General features: G+C 37.1%; 1 protein-coding gene across 3 annotated transcripts in view; it reads left to right on the top strand.

Annotated features, from left to right (window-relative positions):
• Nucleotides 1-684: 684 nt before the first annotated feature.
• The window catches only part of FLT1 (fms related receptor tyrosine kinase 1), a 184,409-nt gene continuing 165,240 nt past the window's right edge, over nt 685-19,853 (top strand). For all 3 annotated transcript variants that reach the window (XM_072611809.1, XM_072611810.1, XM_072611811.1), the window contains exon 1: nt 685-1,164. In XM_072611809.1, the coding sequence (XP_072467910.1) occupies nt 1,101-1,164 (64 nt within the window). In that variant the 5' untranslated portion in view covers nt 685-1,100. The remainder of the gene's footprint in view (nt 1,165-19,853) is intronic.

Genomic DNA, 19,853 nt, shown 5'->3' with positions numbered 1-19,853 from the left:
GAGAGTGGGAAAAAGACCAATTGTTTCTATTAAAGTGTGCCAAGGATCCTCAAGCGTTGTGAGGGTATATTTGAGAGGGAAGGTGGAAGGAGCTTGGCGGTCACTGCTGGGAAGCTGAAGGTTGGGAATAGGGCACTTTGGATTTTCCGAACACAGAAAGGCGGGGGGAGGAGCGAGATAAAGAAGAATGATGGAAGGGGGTCCGAAGAAACCAAGTTTGAATCTGGCTTCGTCTTTGCCATCTCCTCTTTGCAGCTTTCGTCAGGTCATAGTAAGTTGGAAGTAGAGGGAGGCTGTATGAAATCTCCTGCTCGGGGTGTGACCGAACTGGACCGGACGGGATGAGATGGGTATGTAGGGCGGGGGAAGGAAAGACCTGTGTGCTAGCTCCTTGGGCTGGATGAGTGTTGGGAGCGCAGCCACCGACTGCCCAACCCTCCTCCCTCTCCCCTCTTCTCCTGTCCTCCAGTCTGCTTTCCTCTCCTGGACCTCAGCGAACAGCAGAAAGGCCGGGAAGTGGGTGCGTCGCTGCAGGTCCCAAGAGGAAGAAAGGGGTGGGTGGGGGGTGTCCTGGAGGCGGATAAAAGGGGGTGGGGGACCCCTTGACGTCACGGGAAGGAGGTGCCCAAGGGAGGAGGGAGATCGGAGAGGGGAAAGGTTATAAATCGCCCCCGCCCGCTGCTCGGCTCCTAATTGATGTCCGCAGGAGGCTAAAAGGAGCGCACCCCGCGGACACTCCCTCTTTTCCTCCTTGGCGGCGGCGGAGGCAGCAGCAACAGCAGCAACAGCAGCAGAGGCTGCCGCGGCGGCAGTGGCAGAGGAGAGCAGCACGCGTCCGGGAGACGCCGCAGCGGGTTCCTCGGGCACTCACCAGCCGACTGGAGGCAGGCGCGGGTTCGAGGATTAAGAATTGGATGGTTACGCCTTTCCTGGGCCCGAGCAGCCACGCTGCCTAGCGCGACAGAGAAACTTTGAAGACGAGGAACCGAAGGCACTGGCGGAGTTGAGCCCGAGGGCAAGGCGCCCCATCCGGCTTTATTTATTGGCCCCTCTGGGAAAAGAAGGGACAGACATCTACCCACCTCGCCGCGTCCCTTACCATGTTCAGCTGGGTGGTCACCGGGGCTGCGCTCTCCGTCCTACTGGGTTGTCTGCTTCTCACAGGTAAGAGTTCCCGGCCGGCCGCCGTCTGGCGTGCAGGGGCAGTCCTGGCAGAGGGACTGGAGGATGGAGAAGGGAGGGTATACGGAGAACAGGGTAAGATGAACTGAAGTGAGGAAGAGTAATGGGGTTCCAACCCGCTTCCAAGAGAAGATCGGAAAGTGATGTTTCTGGGACATACTGGGGCGGCAGGTGGGGAAGTTTGAGAGGCAGCGAGAAGAGAGCAGGCAGGCAGACAGACTGGGTAGTGACGCTTGGGGACGCCTTCTCTGTCTCAGAACTACTGAACTTGCCCCTTGGTCTTCGCTCCTAGTTGTGTATCCAGCTGGGAGTTGGTGCAAGTCATGTATCAAGGGTAGTCGGCTCTGGGGACTTCCAGATCTCAGGAGCTGAGTACCCAATCTCAGCGGCCGGTCTCCCAACACTCCAAAACCCAGAGTCCTGCTCCGCCTCCCTCTGTTCTCTACCTGGCTTTTCTCAGCCCTAAGGGGAGCGCAGCGGCGTGGTGTCCAAACCAGGGACAGCGAGCTCACTCTGGGCTTAGGCTTGGGGCTGCACATAGTACTGGGTTATGGGTTATCTCTGGACTTAGTCGAGCTAATCCAGAAATTCTCTCTGAGCTAAATTAGGTTGGGTTGGAAGCTGGGACACAGGGAAGGAAAGGCAGTGACTAAACCCGTTTACTTTGCCAGACTCGTATTACGGGAGGAGATTCAAATGTTTTTCCAGAGTATCCAAACTTCCCCAAGACCCCAGACTTAGAATTGGGTCAGAGAAGGCAAAAGGTCTGTTTGTTAACAGAGCCTGACCGATACCAGGAACTTTTACCGAAACTGTTAGTCATGTCATCAATGAACAGCGGCGGAGTTTGTCTTTGGAGACAGACCCCAGCGCTTGGAGACCTCAACCCATTATCTTGACTTAGGTAGACTGGCCAGTTCCTTTTCAACTACTGTTAAAGATAGTGATTCAATTCTAATCCTAGTCAGAAACAAACAATTCCTTGCAGACTTGGTTACTCTTCAGTATGACAGCCCCGGACTCAGATTTTTCACTGAACTGGGCAACATATACTTGCTTTAATATTTCAGAGATCCTCAGTTTCACTGGTGTGGTTACTCCACATAGCAATGCAGAGTGCAACCCAGCAATACTTTAGTAAACTGTATTCATAAGTTGCCAAGGCCAAAGGGAAAAATAAAATCACTTGGTAGCCAAGCTACTTGATGACGACGTTCTCCAAACTTAAGTAGGCTGGTCCTCGGAAGACAGTCTGTTCCCATCTATACTCAATCTTCTCCAGCACTTATATGCTGCCGGGCATAGCCTTCAAGAATCCCAGGGTCATCTCCCATAGTGTCTTTTTAGGCAAGAGGAGTAGAAGCAGAAGTGGCGGAAGGAATGAATAGAATTCAGTAAATGGACAAATACCTTCTTAGGAATTAGATGGACAAGTTTTGTTCTGTTTTTGATCTTTGAGATCAGATGCATCTCCAAAATCAGCACTTCTGGGGAATTAAAGAAGTCAGGTAGTCAGACCACTTGGGGGTCAAGAACGTAAAGGAGAGTTAATGTAATGAATGAAAAGGTCCAGGCTCTCAAGAAAAGTTAAGACAGGTTTTGGGTTATTTGTGCTTTACTTTTCCCTTTCAAACATCTTAAGGGTGAAAGGATTCTCTGGGTGAAAGGTAAGAGGCCCACCTCTCAGAAACTCCTTTGATCAGCAAGAAGAAATGGCAAAAATCAATATGAAATTTCATAGGGAGGGATGTTAATACAGCAGTATAGAGGGGGAAAGTGCTCATTGATCTTAGACCCAGAAAGAAGGTAGTAACAGTTGAATATTCTCAGTGGGAAGATCAATTAGACTGTCAGATCTGAGTAACTAGTAATAATTCCAATTATTACTGAGATCTAGGAATAGTTTGTAAGGTCTAAGAGTGCCATAAAGGTTGGGGTAATTTCCAAAATAACTGTGGTAAATTGAAAATTCTGTGTTTTGCTCCTAGTAACATTTTTTTCCCCAAAAATTGTGTTACATGAACATCAAGTTCTATTTGCACTCATTAATAAATCACTTCTAAGGAACTGATCTTAATAATGTGTAGATATTAAGCAGCATCCCCTTTTACATTTCACTAGTTTTACTTTAGGTGACCAGAAATATTGCATCCTTTTCATGTCTTTAAAAATATATTCAGTGAGAAGAATTTGGAACAAAAAGTTGTCATGGTGAGCGACTATGTTATTTCTTTTTAAAACTTGCCATCTAACCTCTGATCATCATACCTGGTGCAGCATGCTCCAAAGTTTCTCCAGTTGGCTTTGCATGTAATGGTCTAAATATCAGCCTTGATTTCTCATTATCTTCTTCTAATACTCTGGAAAACAACGACAAAAAATAATAGAATACCTCTAATCAAAAGAATAGAAAACCCCTAAAATTCTAGTACATTATGACCTTGTACACAAACAAATCTTTTTCAATGGTGTGGGTTTTTTCCTTTAAAAAAATTGGAAATCTTTCTTTCTATTAGCTAAAGGTTTATTTCTTAACCTTTTGGGTATTACACATGGAAATTAAAGATGGGAATATTTTATTTTTACTTTAAAGTTAACCTTTTATCATTTTTAGGAAGAAAGGTCCTTGAGATGTTTACAGATTTGAGGCTATATGTATTTAGTTGATACTGAATGTCAGATAGCAGCTTTGAGAACTAGGTGAAATCAATGTGGGAAACTATAATGAACATTCAAGTAACTTAAATCCTAAATTAAAATGAACCATTATTTCCAAATTGATAGAGAACTAAATTTTAGGGTTGGAGTCATTTTTTCTTCACTAAATTTTAAGGTAGGTGTAATTTTTGCTCTGTTTTGCATGTTAACTGTCCTTTGCTCTCCTTCATATACCAGTGGCAGCAAAAAGGAGATTCTTAAAATTTGCATTGAACTCCAAAAACTGCACACAACAGATTGCAGTAGTTCAGTATCTTATAACCTACATTCTTTACAGGTGTTTCTTCAAGACATCTCTCTCCTAGAAGTTGATTTGTGCTTTAATTAATGCATTTTACAGTGTCATTAATCCATCCTCCAAAAAGAAAGCCCTGGGAAATGTATTGGAATGCCTTCTTATTATTAATTGCACATTTGAGACCTATATTTCAGAGACATGTCTATGATATCATTAATCTATAAGTCAAGCTTATCCTGCCTTGCCACATAGAATGTGGGCAGATCTTACCCTGTGCTTCGCTTTTGTGATGCATCCAAATAACTACCATGCAGAAGTGACTGAAACACTTAGTTATAAATTCTAATATTAAATAGTAGCTGTCAAGTTTCTCCTCTAGTATATGAAAAAGTGACATTTTCTTAAGTGTAAGCTCACTCTCTCTTTCTGTCTCTCTGTCTATATCTCTGTCCCTATCTGTATGTACTTCAACTTTGGGGAGGAGGAGGGAGTAGAATATCATAAAAGTTCACATATTTGATCTCAAAATAACTTCCTAGTCAGAGTTTCTTTGGGGTGGGGCAGGGGGGACTGAGCCTCTAATGCCAAGTTTAGCCTACATTGTATAGCTTATCTTATTTTTTAAAAGAGAGTGCTTTGTTCTTCCCTAGAGTAGCAGGGAAACTGTCAAGACATGACTTCATTTACTTTGGGGACACTATTATGAGTGTTGAAAATATGTTGGAAAATGCTTTCTAAATGGACTAGGAAAAGGCTAAAACAATGCTATCAAGGAAAAGCATTCTAAACTACGGTTAACCTAAATACCAAAGTTTTTGTCCATTTTTACTGTTTACTTTGGTTTGGGCATTTTATATTTGAAAATATAATATTTTAATCCTAAAGTTTAATATGATATATGACAAAGTAAGTTATTACTATTAATGTGCTTATTTTCTTTTTACAGTAGCTTTGGACATCTATGGAGTGAGGATAGAGGTGGATAGACAATGACTATTAGTCATGGCAATTCAAAATGTAATGCAATAATATTAATGAATAATACCCATGTTCTTTGAATACTACTTAAAATTGTGATTTTTTTCCATGTATTTTTCACTAGAGGAAGATCAACTGAGATTCAATCAGATTTTATATTTCAATTTAGAAAAAAATATCCATGGCTATTGGATATTCTTTTTTGATACTCTGAGTATGATTTAGATGCTTCAAAGGACAGAATAATCTTTTCAGTAGTTACTTTTTAGGGAAAGTTGTATGGGAAGGACAACATATCATGCCTGCTCATTTCCAGAACAATTGTTCACTCCTCACACTCTTGGGTGGCTTGGAAACTAAAAGCTTCTGCTGATTAAATTACTGGTTTTTATGCCAGGGTGAGAGAGTGAAAGGAAATAAGAGGGATAGGGGTAATTGAGGAAGGACTTGAAAGGAAGGGCTCTGGCTCAGCTTGTGGGACTGCAGTGGGGTTTCATTAAGGAAATGGTTCCATTGAGTCTGCTAGAGATAGTGGGTTAGATTTCCTGCATCACAACTGGGAGCAGGAAGAGGGTATACAGCAAGATTGCCTGGGGCTTTCCCACTGGGCTTAGGAAACCTGAAAACCCAAAGGCCATTTCTTCTCACAAAGCCAACTCCTCTGTTGCCACAGTGGATGCTAAAGTTCCCTCATACATCTGGGCATTTTTCTTCTGGGAAAAATAAGACTTTATGAAGTATTAAGAATTCCCAACTGGTAATTACTTAACACATGGAAAAGTACAGTCAGGGAATAAACATTTTTAGGGCATTTATAGTGGAAAGAACATTGAATTTGGAGATAAGAGACCTGGATTCAAATTCCAGATTTGCTATTTTAATCTCTCAGTGCCTCAATTTCCTGATGTGAAAAATGAGAGATGACAGAAGAGGTTTGAATTAGATGGTCTTTGGGATCTCTTCCAACTCCAAAAGTATAGTCCTTTTGAATAGTTCTGATTGTCATAAGATAATGCTATGATTATCACAGAAGAAATTACTGTCCCTAGCTTCCAAGGGACAAAAATAAGATGAGCCCTCAATTGAGATTAGTTTTTAATGCCCTTATTTCTCTCAGTACCTTTAGAGCAGGTAGTTTCAATGAAGGATTTTTTTTTTACCAACCAGTTTAAGAGAGAGGTTGTCATCTTCCTAAAAGAATACCACTCATGCAAAGAAAACATAATCATAGAATCTTCCAACCTGGAAGGAAAGAACCTTACATGTCCAAAAGTTTCATTTTATAGCTGCAAATTGATGCCCAGAGAGGCTGTCATTTGATCAAGGTGACACAGTTAAGAAAGAGCCTTTGAATGACAGCCCTTGGTTAACTATATCTTATTAATAACTTCTTTTTAAAAAGATCAATAACTTCCAGATTCCAGCATACAATCAGATATTTGCTACCCAAATGAAATTGACTCAGGAAAATAACAACCAGCATTTCTATAAGAAATTATGTAAGATAACATGTAATAATAATAATATGTAAGATAACAGGCACAGTGAAAATTTCTTGCAAATAATAATCTCAATATTAGGTTACCTCTGCCTTAGTCATGTAGCAAGCTAGATGGAGCAGTGGATAGAATGCTGGGCCTGGAATCAGGAAGATTCATCTTCCTGAGTTCAAATCTGCCCTCAGAAACTTACCAGCTGTGTGTCCCTGGACAAGTCAATTAACCCTGTATGCCTCAGTTTCCTCATCTGTAAAATGATCTGGAGAAGGAAATGGCAAACCACTGTTAAGAAAACCCCAAATGAGGTCACAGAGAGTCAGACATGACTGAAAAATAACTCAATACAAAAACCTTAGGCACCTTGTGCCAGCTGAGAAGACAAGGGTAGATCATAAAACAATCCTATTTCACGCTGCTGACAGTAGGAACCCAAAGTTGAGAGGGTGGCCAGCTCTGTGCTTTCTCCAGGCTTGTGCCATGGGGTCTTTCATCTGAAAGCTTCTCTTTGGAAATTTATTAAGAATGAACTGATCTATATCCCTATGGCTTTTCTAAGGAAGAAGAGACGAGTAGGTAAATAAAAGAAAGTAGAGGTGCACTAGCTTTTAGCTCTGCATCCTACTCCATGGGTGACTTTGCTAAAAGCAAAATGAATAAATAAATAACAACTACGAAACCAAAACCTTTAACTTCATCTGTAAAATTATAGAGATGTAAAACAATCAACGCTAAATGCATTGAAATTTTAATGGCCAAGGTTGACCCCAGTGGAGAAATAGGAGAATGCACTTCCCTTTTCTCCTTTGCCGAGAAGAAATATGAGTATGGAACATTGCATAGAATGTCAGACTCAGCTGATTCTATTCTTCGTTATGGATTGCACTTTTACTTATCCCAAGGTTTCTGTAACAGCAAATGCTCATCTTTTCAATACAAACATTTTACTACTTTTGCTGTGAGTCAGCAAGACCTGGAACAGCACTGCCTCTGAAGATCTCAAGATGAGCATAACACAGAGGGTGACAGGAAGGCATGCAGTAGTTGTGAACAGGCTGCAACATAGAGCCAAAGAGAAATTTTTGAAGAGCAAGAATGATGGATATTATCAATGAATCATTCAACAGACAGAGAAGGTAGACTTTCATGTAGGAAGAGTGAGGAATGGACAGCCAGAGTGTTCTACTGGAACCCTTAAGATGTCCAGAGAAGGCCATCAGCATAATGAAGGAGACTCTGTAGAAAACTTTAGGGAGGACTTTGAACAGGAGGGGCAGGCATGGACAGGTCGCAATCTGCATCATTGGAGGGAATTCCTGGATTGAAGGGATCAGAGATCTATTTGAATTTTTTGGTTTATTTTGTTATAGGGATGGTCTCTCTGAAAGGATTAGGTAAGAGGGATATATTGGGAAATGTAGATGACAAAAACAAAAGATAGTAATAATTTTTAAAACATGATAGTGTTAGGCTACATAATCTTGAAAGTTCCTTTCAGATTTACATTTTTAATATTTATGTAGCCCTGTGGCCATCTCTCACATAACTTGACTTGGAAATAATTCAGGCTGCCTAAATAGGGTGAGAAGGACAATGTGAGACAAAAATTTTCCTAAACAGAGTATTCAACCCATATGGGCTTTGAAATAACTCATGCTTCCTTCCACCAGGTTCCTTTTCAGAATCCTGTTTCCTCTCCTTTAAGGAGCTTTCAGATCTTAGGAGCCCCAAAGGATCCATAGTTCTGTGCAGCTGCTCCTTAATGGGGGCAAAGGGCTGGGGCAGCTGAAGGAGGATCTTGAGACTTTTCTGACCCTGAATGCAGGTGGAAACTGTGTGAATCAGCAGACTACTAAAATACATCTCCAAGGAAGAGAAAGGGAGGAAATGTGTATCAAGGAAATCTTGAATGAGGAAGAGATAGTGGAATGCACAAGGGGAGAAAAGCAGGGAAGGAAGGTGGAACAATGGTATGCTTTTCACTAACGATTCTTAACCTGAAGTCCATTAAGTTGGGATAGATAACTAGATTGATATAGATACAGAGACATGTATATACATATGTGTGTGTTTATGTATGTATACATGTATATGTGCTTCATATATGCATGTATGCATATTATACAAACATATATTGATAACTGTGTTTGAATATAATTACTTTTCCTTATAATCCTATTTATTTTACACATTTTAAAATATTGTTCTGAGATGGGGTCCATACATTTCACCTGACTGTTAAAGGTACTTATTACACAAAAAAAGGTTAAGAATTCTTGTTTAGTCAAAATGGGAATTTTTATTCTGAGTGGAAGTTTTACTGTTTTCCAGATTGAAAAAAAAGTAAGTCACTTTTCAGCATAAGATAGCAATAGGTTTCCATTTCATTTTGTGATTGATGACAGCAGATGCCATTGTCATCATTGTCATCATCAGAAATAAATCTTTGCTAAGCACCAGTCTTCCCATGGGTCTGGTCTTACTTCAAAAATTTCTTTTATTACATATGAACTTTCAAGAAGGCTAAGTTGGCACCTAACTTCTACCTGCTTTTTCTGCCATTTTAAAGTGGTGTACTTTTCAAGAACAAAATATGGTCACATTTATTAGAACTCATGGAAAATACGTATTATGCCACCTGTAAAGCAGTTTCAGCATATGTTTCTAGGAAACATCTAGAAAGTAGAATTTTCTTGGTTTTAGTGTTAGCTGGATCATTGGTATGAAAGAGATTATCTGGAATTGGAAATATTAATATTCCTTAATTTTGTGGCTATCTTCTTTTTTTCTAAATTGACATTAGAGTAATTATAACTGTACATGTACAGTTGGGATATATTTGAGAGTATTACAAACAAATTCATCCATGATGAATTTCATTGTTTTCTACTTGGGAAATGTGGTTAACTTTCTTTCCCAACTAAAGTTTCATGCTGGATCAGGATTTTTGTCCTTTGTAATTCTTTGGAAACTTCCACAGTTTAATAGACTATTCATTGGGAAATTTAATGTAATTAGACATTAGGAAAAATATGTGGGTATTTAATGTTTGCATCAGCCCTGATCTGAGTTTTAAGTCATTAATCAAGTCACACAACTTGACTGAATCTGAAAATCACTTTGTTTCAGTACCATCCTTTAGCTACCTAATTATCTCATATATCCCTAAATCCTTAAATGAAAAAAGATCCTGTGCAAAGTGTCTGACTCATAAGGGCATTTTTAAAAGCCTTTGAAAATTTCAAGATATAGTTAATACAAATGGCAGTATTTAGGAGGGATACTACCTTTTTGTAGGCTAGTCTGAAATTCAATTAATCCATATCTACTTAAAAATTATTCTAGGGCTGAATTTCCAGGACTAAAGATGAAAAGGTTTTTGTTTATTTGTTTTCAGGTGCTTTTTCTTAAATACATATTTCCTCTTCAATTTCAAATGATCTACAGGTGGAACTGAATCAATTAATAGCTTAGTTAACAATGTGAGTTAATAGCGTAAGTATAACCTTGGAAGGAGAAATTTCTCTTAAGAAATAGCTTTGATTAAATTATTTTAGAATACTATACTTTTCTACTATCATTTCACGTTGATAAAAGTAAAGTATATTGAATCTAGTCTTCTTGGGATGGCCAATTCAAGCATATGGATGTTCTATCACTAATCCCTTTAATATTTTCCCTTGAAAGGATCTTAAATATTTGACACTTTTTAGTCTGCCATATATTGTTTTTTGGTATGGTGGTCATTTGATGTCCTGTTTGTTCTCTCATGTGAAATTTACTCTGGCTAATATAAATTGGTCAAGAATTGATACCTGACTAATTTGCATTTAGTTTAGAAGAAATATTAGTGTGTTTCCTTAAGTTTCACTTCTGTGTTGTTTGGCAAATCCACTGCCTGCTTATACCTTACTGGTTCCTTATAAAAGATAGTGTAGAATACACTGACTTTTTAGAGTTTAGAAGGGTTTTGGACTCTCAGGGGTCCTTGAAGGGATAGTATAGCCCCACCTTGATCCTGGAATAACTTTGTAAGAATCAATACTTATAAAAAAGGGGCAATGCCCAGAAAGAAGCCTGCATGGCAGCAATAAACCCCAGGATGTCCCTTGTTCTCTCCTTTAGGTTTCCCACTGGGCACTTTCAGACCCCAGGCAATCCTGACCCTGCTCTGCTGAACTGTTAACTTGATTCTAGGCACCGAACAAAATAGTCTGTGAGCCATAGGATTTAGAACTGGAGGGTAACTTGGAGATCATGAAATCAAACCCCCTCATTTTTCCAGATGGGGAACCTGAGGCTCAGAGAAGTTTATTTGCCCAGACACGTGGGCAGAGCTGAGATATGAACTCAGACCTTTTGAATCTAAATCTACCCCTTTTTCTATTGTACTGCACTGCCTCTGACTCTTCAGCAAGTAAATCTTTTCTACTACCCTGAATTCTAATGAAAATATTTATTTTAAAATTAGTACATCAAAATATCCAAAACAGTGATGAGTCAGTATTTTACTGATAGTCATCTAATGAGATGCAGCATGGCATAGTCCTAGAGAGTTGTCCTTGTCACTATGACAGTAGAGTGCCACACACAACTGAAACTCCAGTTGTAGAATGGTATTGGTTCGGCATTGGCAGAGGGAGCTTTTGTACAGGGCATTTCCTATTGTGATTAAATCCCACATCCAGGCCAAAAAATAAGGTCAATATGATAGGAATTTCTGATGACTAGCTTTGATTCTGACATTTATTAACAGCTATTTATTAACAGTCACAACTTTTCAAGTCTCATAAAATGGTGATAATAACTGACTGATACAACCCACCTCAAAGGAAAGTGCTTCATGAATCTTAAAGCATTATATCGAAGGGTCTGACATTTATTCATTCTTACTCCTAACAGTACCCTCAAGGTAACCTAGAGTCTTCACAAGGTGCTGGAATCTGGATGAGGTTCACAACCAGCCATTCTCTTCTTGGCTAAGAACTGATGATTGAAGACGGTGGGGGCATACAGTGGGTGAAGGCAGGGAGAAAGTGGGCAGAGTAGAGATGGAAACAGTCTCTCTAAAGGATAACATCTTACCACAGGTTTTCTATCCTTTCTTTAATTTCTTTCTTTAATTCTTTTATTCAACTTTTCACTAGAAGTCTGAATTGCCCACCTCTAATTCCATCTTCCATGATGCTCCTACACAAAAGCACAAAATAACTGGAGTCAGGTATCCAGGAGGCTTAGAGCAGCTGGGTGTTTTTGTTTGTTTGTTTGATTTGGAGTTTTCCCCTCCCAGAGACTACTGAAAGTGAATAACATAGAGGATGCATGGAGGTGTTTTTCTTTTGATAAGTAACTTGTAAATCAAAAAGTTTGAGTAGGAGAAGAAACTGATGGAACTTTTTTCTTATTTTAAAGGTTAGAGATAAAAAGAATGTTAGAAAGACAGGAGTCATTAGACAGGTGTAAAAGATTTACTGAGAAAGGCATGGAAGAGGAGAATAAAGAATTTAAAAGTATGTGGATAGATGAAGGAGTGGAAGAAAATCTAAAGTTATAGAGAGGAAAAGAAAAAACAAAATGAAGGATGAAAGAAAGGGATTATGGGCCACTGGAGAACACAGTGGAAAGCAGAAGCAAGAACTGGTTAGGCAGAAGGAAGAAAAGGTCAAAAAAGTAAATAAGACACGAGTTCTATGAAGTTAGGCTTGCTTAAATGACCATACTTTGGATCAGATCTTAATCCATTTCTAATTAATCTTTATTATGGTGCTTCACGATTTCTGAAAATCTTTCCTAAACAGAATAATTAAATTGATTTTTTAAAATGTAAAAAGTTCAGGCCAAGGGCACTGCATAGGTTGTTTGGAGTATTCACACTTCTAGGTTCGTAATGATTTCAAGTGGTCTTAGACATTTTTTCAGGAAAGACCTACCACTATATGATAAAAATATACTGACTACAATAATTTAGCATATGACTCCTCTAGAAAATAGCATTTATGTTGGAAACATAATTCCTCCAATGGATATAAGCAGAAGAATGCTTGTAAAATCTTAGAAAGGCGCCTCAATTAAAATATTTACTACTCAAGGGAGCCTTGAGAACATATTAAAATCATAGGAATCCAATATGGAGAAGATCTGTTTGGTCACTGCTTAAGGAGGATTACTTAATGGGCAAGGAAAATCAATTGCATTTCAGCCTGTTAAGGTTAGAACAAAATTTATTTTAACAATAGAAAACATAATGGTCTAGTAGTGTTTAATGAGCCTTAAAATGTACGCAAACACGGTACTCAGGAAAGGATTCCCTGTGATGGATAGCTTTATTGCTGAGGGTTGGCAACTTAAATCCCAAAGGTCAGAGGCTTTGAATATGTTATTTGTGGCAAAGATTGTAAGGTCTTTCTTAATTTACCTCCATTAGTATCTGGATTGAAGACATCTCCAACGAATAGGCTCATGTACTACAGAAAAATCTCTTCTTGGTAGATTAAACAAATACATACAAAGAAAAGAAAAAATGAAAAACAAGAACTTTATGATTCTCGGGTACCTAGTAAAGGTTTCTAATATGACTTCTTTTCTAAAAGCAACATAAAAATCTCATCTTGGCATTATAGGATAGCTTATAAAAAACCTTTTAGCTGAAGAATTAGGTGAGAACTAAGGATAACACTTCAGTATTGTCTTCAAAACACATGGGTGGTAGTAGTGTTAATGTATTATACATATGTATGTATGTATAAATATATATTTATATATATCACCACTGTTTTGTATTTAGACCGTAATGTTTTAAACAGTTGTGAAGACTTTTTTGCACTTTTCTAGTTACTAAAAAGCGTCACAGTACAGGAAGAATCAAACTGAAAAAACTGAGGCAAGAAATTTTAAGTGAATCAGAAGATTGGCTAAAGAATCAAGCTCAGGGGGCTTGAATTAGAACTCATGTTTTTCAGACCCTGTACTGTACTTTCTGCACAGATAAATGGAGGAGAAAGCACTAATAAGATGTTTTCCTTTTCTTCATTCTATTTTCCTTCCCAAAGGAAGGACACACGCTAACTGTGTGACATTGGGCAAGTCACTTAACCCCAATTGCCTCATCCTGGGTCATCTCCAGTCATCCTGATGAATATCTGGTCACTGGATTCAGATGGCTCTGGAGGAGAAGTGAGGCTGGTGACCCGCACAGCCCTTCCTCACTCAAAACAAAGTCAAGTGCAAGTCATGTCATCATTTCTCTGATGGCATGGTCTTCTTTGGCAATGAAGGACAAACACACACACCTCAACATTGTTAATGTACTGGACAATATTACTAAATTTTTTTTAATTGACAGAGAAAGTCTCTCTAGAATTAGTCTCTCTAGGGCCAAAGCTTCCTTTAAGCATTTTCATGGGAGTAGTAATCACTTTTTGCGCATCTCCCTATAAGTAACTACCTGAAGGGTGTGCCAGATTTCTAAACTCAATGCTTTATAAATTTTATTTTGCATCTCCTGTTCTTTGACTGTCAGACAACTCAGATAACTTGGGATATTGTACGGTAAAGAGAAATGACATTATTAAACAGTTCTGTGGAGGGTTTTAATCTCTCCAATAAAGAGGTCTGTGGTGTTAGGAGTAGAATGCTTTGGGGGGAAGGTAACAACACCTCATCAGCAGGAGGTTTCTCATTGTCAAACCTTAATTAACTGAGGTTGTCACACAAAAAGAAGCTGCACACGGGTGTAGGTCATTGTAAGGGTAGTTTCCTTAAGGTCTCCTGGTAACAAGCATAATGATAAATGAATGTGTCCTGTTAAACTCTGACCCCTTAGAGAAGCCAGTGTCAAGTAAAATGCAGCATAGAGAGGCCCACTGAAGATGCTGTTCCCTTATAAATATTGACAGTAGGAATTTTTCTGTTGTCTTATTTTTCCTGGTAACAATTCAAACTATACAGAAATTTCCTTTAAATTACTTCTATAAAGTTAAAGAAAAATGAATTAAGGTTATGACCCAATAAATGCATGTCATGTAAAAGTTTTAGATTCTTCCATTTAAAGTTCTTTTTGGTATTGAGACAGTCCTCTTTCCTTTGTACTGTGCACTTTGAATGCTGTTGTAGGTTCCATGTTTTGCCTTTGTTGAACATAACCTAAAGTATGTAGTTTATTTCAAATCATTTAAAAATAATAAGACTACAATGAAATTATTGAAGTATTTTTGTGGTTGTGTTCATGATTAATTGCTGATTTGAAATACTTAAAGAAGTTAGTGACTTCTAAATTCTCAAGCCTGAATTCTCAACAATGGTTACTGAAATCCCTTCAGTATTTTTAGGATTGGTAGTATATTCTAGATATGATATTGGGACTTTTTATGATAGACTTGTTAAAACAAGCAAACAATTCCCATTTTATAAGTTCAGGTAAGGGCTAGAATAAATGTCTTCCAAATCCAACTCTTGGACTGATTTTCTACTTTAAAGTAGTGACTTCAACATAATAATAGATATAACAAGATGAAAATCCTTTGGTATTAGATACCATTTATATATTAGATGTAGCAATACACATTTCAAGTCTGAATTCCTGTGCTGGACAGCTACTTGAACATTTCTGCTCTGCTGCCTGGATAGGAATGAAGATCAATTACCTAGTCTAATCTCAGATACTCCACAATCTGAGTTTGCTGTCTTAAAGTTGCAAAAAACCTTATCTGCACTAGAGATTAGTTAGCACTGAGTCAGAGCTTCATGCTATCTTAATGCATGGGGTGATTTCTCAGTCCTGGCATAGCAAGAACTTCCTTCATACTGCCCCAAGCTGAAAGAAAAAATGTAATGAAAAATCTAATTCTGTTGTTAAAAAATAGTGTTGAAGTTTTCAGAGAAACACAGTTGTGTATATAAATACACATACACACACTTTATTGTTTCTATAACCTCTTGCCATGAAGTCAAAAGTTTTGGAAACAGAAAAATTAATATTTTTTTTCAGTTACTCTCATGGTTAATTTCATGAACCATTTTAAGTGCTTTAAGACACAAGTTGTGCTAATACTATTCAACTTTCTGTGGCTTTGACATTAGCTATTTAGTCTTTAAGAAAAACAGAAAATGAACCTTTCAACTTGCTTTGAGTCCTTGAAAAAGGATAATAGAATACTTGTCCCAATGACATGCCTTGGGAGTACTCTTTTTAAGTTTAACCACTGAAATTTAAAAATGAAGAAGAAATGGTTTCCTTAACTTCTACTTAAAAAAAAAAAAAACCAACAATTAATTCTGGATAGCCATACACATTGTATAGGCAGATCAATATATATATCTGAACCTTTGAAATAAGCCATATAATCCAACAGCCTTAATGGCTCAGCTTTACTCATAAATGTTTGTAAAACTTAATTTATAATTTTAAAATATTTTCTCATTAACTTAACCATAGAACCATGAAATGCAAGAACTGTGATAGGGATTTGGCAATTATCTATGTAAGTGGTTTCCTTTCAGTAATTTGTGAAATCTTGGGAGTCTGAGAATGGTTCAAAAGATTCAAACTAAAAACTCTCTAATGGTGCCTTAAATAGTAAATAATTGCCCAATTATGTTACACACACACACACACACACACGCACACACACACACATTCTTCTTCTGTGACAATAAGCTATATGAATATTTGAAATAATATAATTTTGTTTCTACGGTAATTCAAAACCATCTCAATCAAGTGTGCAACAATTTTGATCTTTGTGCAGTGATTACACTGAACTCTGTTTCCAAGTGCATTGTGCTCTTGTAATTTCTCAATATGTTATCAAATTGTTTGCAAAATGCCACAAGGATCTGACATCAAATTCCTGACATAAGATATATGCATGTACCCACATTAGTGTTCTGTATACTATAGTTCCCTCATCTTCTCTATTACCTTGTAATCATGCTCTATCAGCTGTGTGTACATGACTAAGATATTACAAATGTCTGCATGATTACTAGGCATGCAAATTATAAGTCATTTTGAAACTATCACAAACCATCACAAATATTCTACAGAAGCAAACCTTATATTACCTCTCATTAAGGCTATTTTTCTATTTAACTTATTTTCCATTTATATTTATATACTTTTCCTATCAGCTGATTTTCAAATGAACTGGTTGGCAATAGTGGCTAATTGTTCAGTAGAATTTCTGTGGGAATGTTGCTAGTGTACCACTAGTAGAAAAAAAAATGTCACATCTAAATATTTCCTTACAAAGGTAGGAGTAATATATGTATTATATGTAGAAGTAATATATTCAATTAAATATATATCCAATTAAACTTAAAGTATATTTATCATTTAATACAGTGTTATTAGTCAGTAGGAAAATAAATATTTTATATCATACCTAGCTATTCACTATTTTGCCAATTAGGTGGCAAAAATTTTTTTAAATGAATTTTCATCTCTCAAAAAAAACTTATAAGATGCTCTTGTCATTTCCCACCATATATTTATATGAGTCTTTTTGCTTTATTCTTGTTTTATGTCAAAATACAGAAATAAACTTGATTTGGAACCAGGTTTAAGACTGTTAAATATTAGAAACTATTGTTCAGATAAAAAGTCCAACATTGAAATTAAGTTTATATATGATTATTATATTTTGTTAAACATTTTCCAAGTTGTAGCTTATTTCATTTAAAATGTTATTTGATGTTTTACCTTATCATACATGAATAACATTTATCAGATTGATTGCCATCTTGGAGGGGAGAAAGGAAAAGGAGGGAGAGAGAGAAATTTGGAATTCAAAATTTTTCAGAAAATGAATGTTGAAAATTGTCTTTACATTTGATTGGGAAAATAAAATATTATTAAAATAAAATGTTATTTGTATTCAACAAAAATTATTATAAAATAAAGAAATTTAATATGAAGTCTTGCAAATAACAGGAAGAACATGAGGTCTTACTGGATTACTTCTTTTAATTCTTACAGAATGTCCTACATAAACAATTCATAATAATTTCATAATTAAAGTTTTATAATTTTATATTTAGAGTTTTAACAAGTTTAAGTAAGATAGCATTTTACATTTTATAATATATGTTTTTATTTGGAATTTTGGAGGGCAAAAGTTATTATTGTAGTTATTGTAAACATTTAATGAATAAATCTAAAAGAATGTTGTGAATAGTATATTTTTTAAAAACTCTGGGAATTCACTCTAGGTTATATTGTTGTTGAAATGGCTCATAAAGCATAAAACACTGAGAATCATTGATATGAAGAAGGAAATGAAGCCTGGAAATGTTAAGTGACATGTCCATGTGGTCATCTAAGGTGATGTAGTAAGTAGACGTGGAGTTAAGAAGGCCTGATCTCAGATACGTGTGTGACTTCACAAGTGACTTAATTTCACTCAGCCTCAATGTTCCTCATTGGTAAAATGGGTATAATAATAGCACAGGATTATTGTGAGGACCAAATAAGACAGCATATTTAAAGTGCTTTCCAAAACTTAAAGAATCCCCTAAATGCTAGCTATCGTTAAATCTGTCTAAGGTTGCAGACCTAGTTAATAGTAGAGTAAGGACTTAAACCAAGGCCATGTTATTCAAAATCAAACAAGGAAAAATATAGCTTATATGTAGAAAATTTGTATTTGTAGATTATCTTTTCCTTGCGTTTTGGGGGAATTTACTTCATTATTTTCCCCTGAAGTGAAAGCTTTGGCCCAGTTTTGGGTAAAGAAGGGTATCAAGTTCTTAATGGAGACCAGCAGGTGCTACATTTTTTCGTAGCTATCATAGTTAGCCAAATAAAATGACCTAGAGGCGGGTCTCCAGCACACTGGGCAGATTCTCCATGGAGGATGTATGGTAGAGCCTGAATAAGAATCTCATAGGAGCAAAAAGCATGGGTGGCTTGTGATCTATACTGGTAGAGAAAATAACAACTCATATTTGTAGAGCACCTTACACTTTTCAAAGTGCTTTTCTCATGCCAATCTTGTAAGGGTGGTAGTACAAGTATTATTATATCCATTTTACGACTGAGGAAATTGGGGCTTTAAGAGTTTGATTGATTTGTCCATGGTCACAGAGCTAACAAGTATTTGCAATAGGATTCTAATCCAACACTCTATCCTCTGTGCCACAGTGGTACAGATTCACTGAGGCATTTAAGTATCCTGCTAGCCTGGAAGGACTTTAGAATGGACCTTTGGGCTACATTTTGTTTAATCATAAACATTAGTTCAGAGGTTCTCTTGGACACCACTCACTGCATCCACTGAAGTCAAATGAGCCATTCAGTTTTACTTAATAAATAAGTTGGAAAAAAAAGTTAGAGAAATAAGAGGTGGAAGCTCAAAGTCATTTCTGGATAAAGTTGTTTGTTTTCTTTTTTAAATCTGTGATTTAACAAGTGAAGCATAAAAGAATGTTATAAATTTACTAAGGAATGCCCTAGGTAGTTCTCTCTATCTGTCCACAGTGGACAAATAGTAAAATAATGTGGTATTGAATAAGAAACAGAGTGATTGATCAATGGAATAGATTAGGTACACAATATAGAAAAACAAATGACCACAATAAGCTAGTGTGTTTGATAAACGCGAATGGTTGTTGGGGTGAGAAATCACTGACTGACAAAAATTGCTGGGAAAATTGGAGAACAGTCTTGCAGAAACTTAGCATAGACCAACATTTCACCCACATACCAAGATAAGCTCAAAATGGTCTAGACATAGAGGGCATCACAGACAAATGAGAAGAGCATGGGAAAAAATGACTTGTCAGATCTATGGATAAGGGAATAGTTCGTAACAAAACAAGAGTGAGTGAGGTTCACAGGGGGTAAAATGGATAATTTTGATTACATAAAATTAAAAGTTTTTGGACAAACAACACAATGCAGCCAAAATTAAAAGGAAAACAGAAGACTGGGAAACAGTTTTATAGTAAGTTTCTTTGATAAAAGTCCTGTTTCTCAAATATATAGAGGGAACAGGCCCAAATTTATAAAAACCAAAGGGGATTCCCAAATTGATAAGTGGCCAAAGGATATAAACAGGAAATTCTCATCAGAAGAAATCAAAGCTATCAATAATCATATGGGAAAATGTTCTAAATCACTAATCATTAGAAAAATGCACATTGAAACAACTCTGAGGCACCACTTCCCACCTATCAGATTAAGATGAAAAAAAAGGAAAACAAATGCACTTTTGATGGAGCTATGAATTAATCCATTCATTCTG

This window comes from Notamacropus eugenii, chromosome 5 (assembly GCF_028372415.1).
Source record: "Notamacropus eugenii isolate mMacEug1 chromosome 5, mMacEug1.pri_v2, whole genome shotgun sequence".
NCBI classification, from domain to species: Eukaryota; Metazoa; Chordata; class Mammalia; order Diprotodontia; family Macropodidae; genus Notamacropus; species Notamacropus eugenii.
Note: the sequence above shows the minus strand (reverse complement) of the source record. Positions and strands in the feature narration are given on the sequence as shown.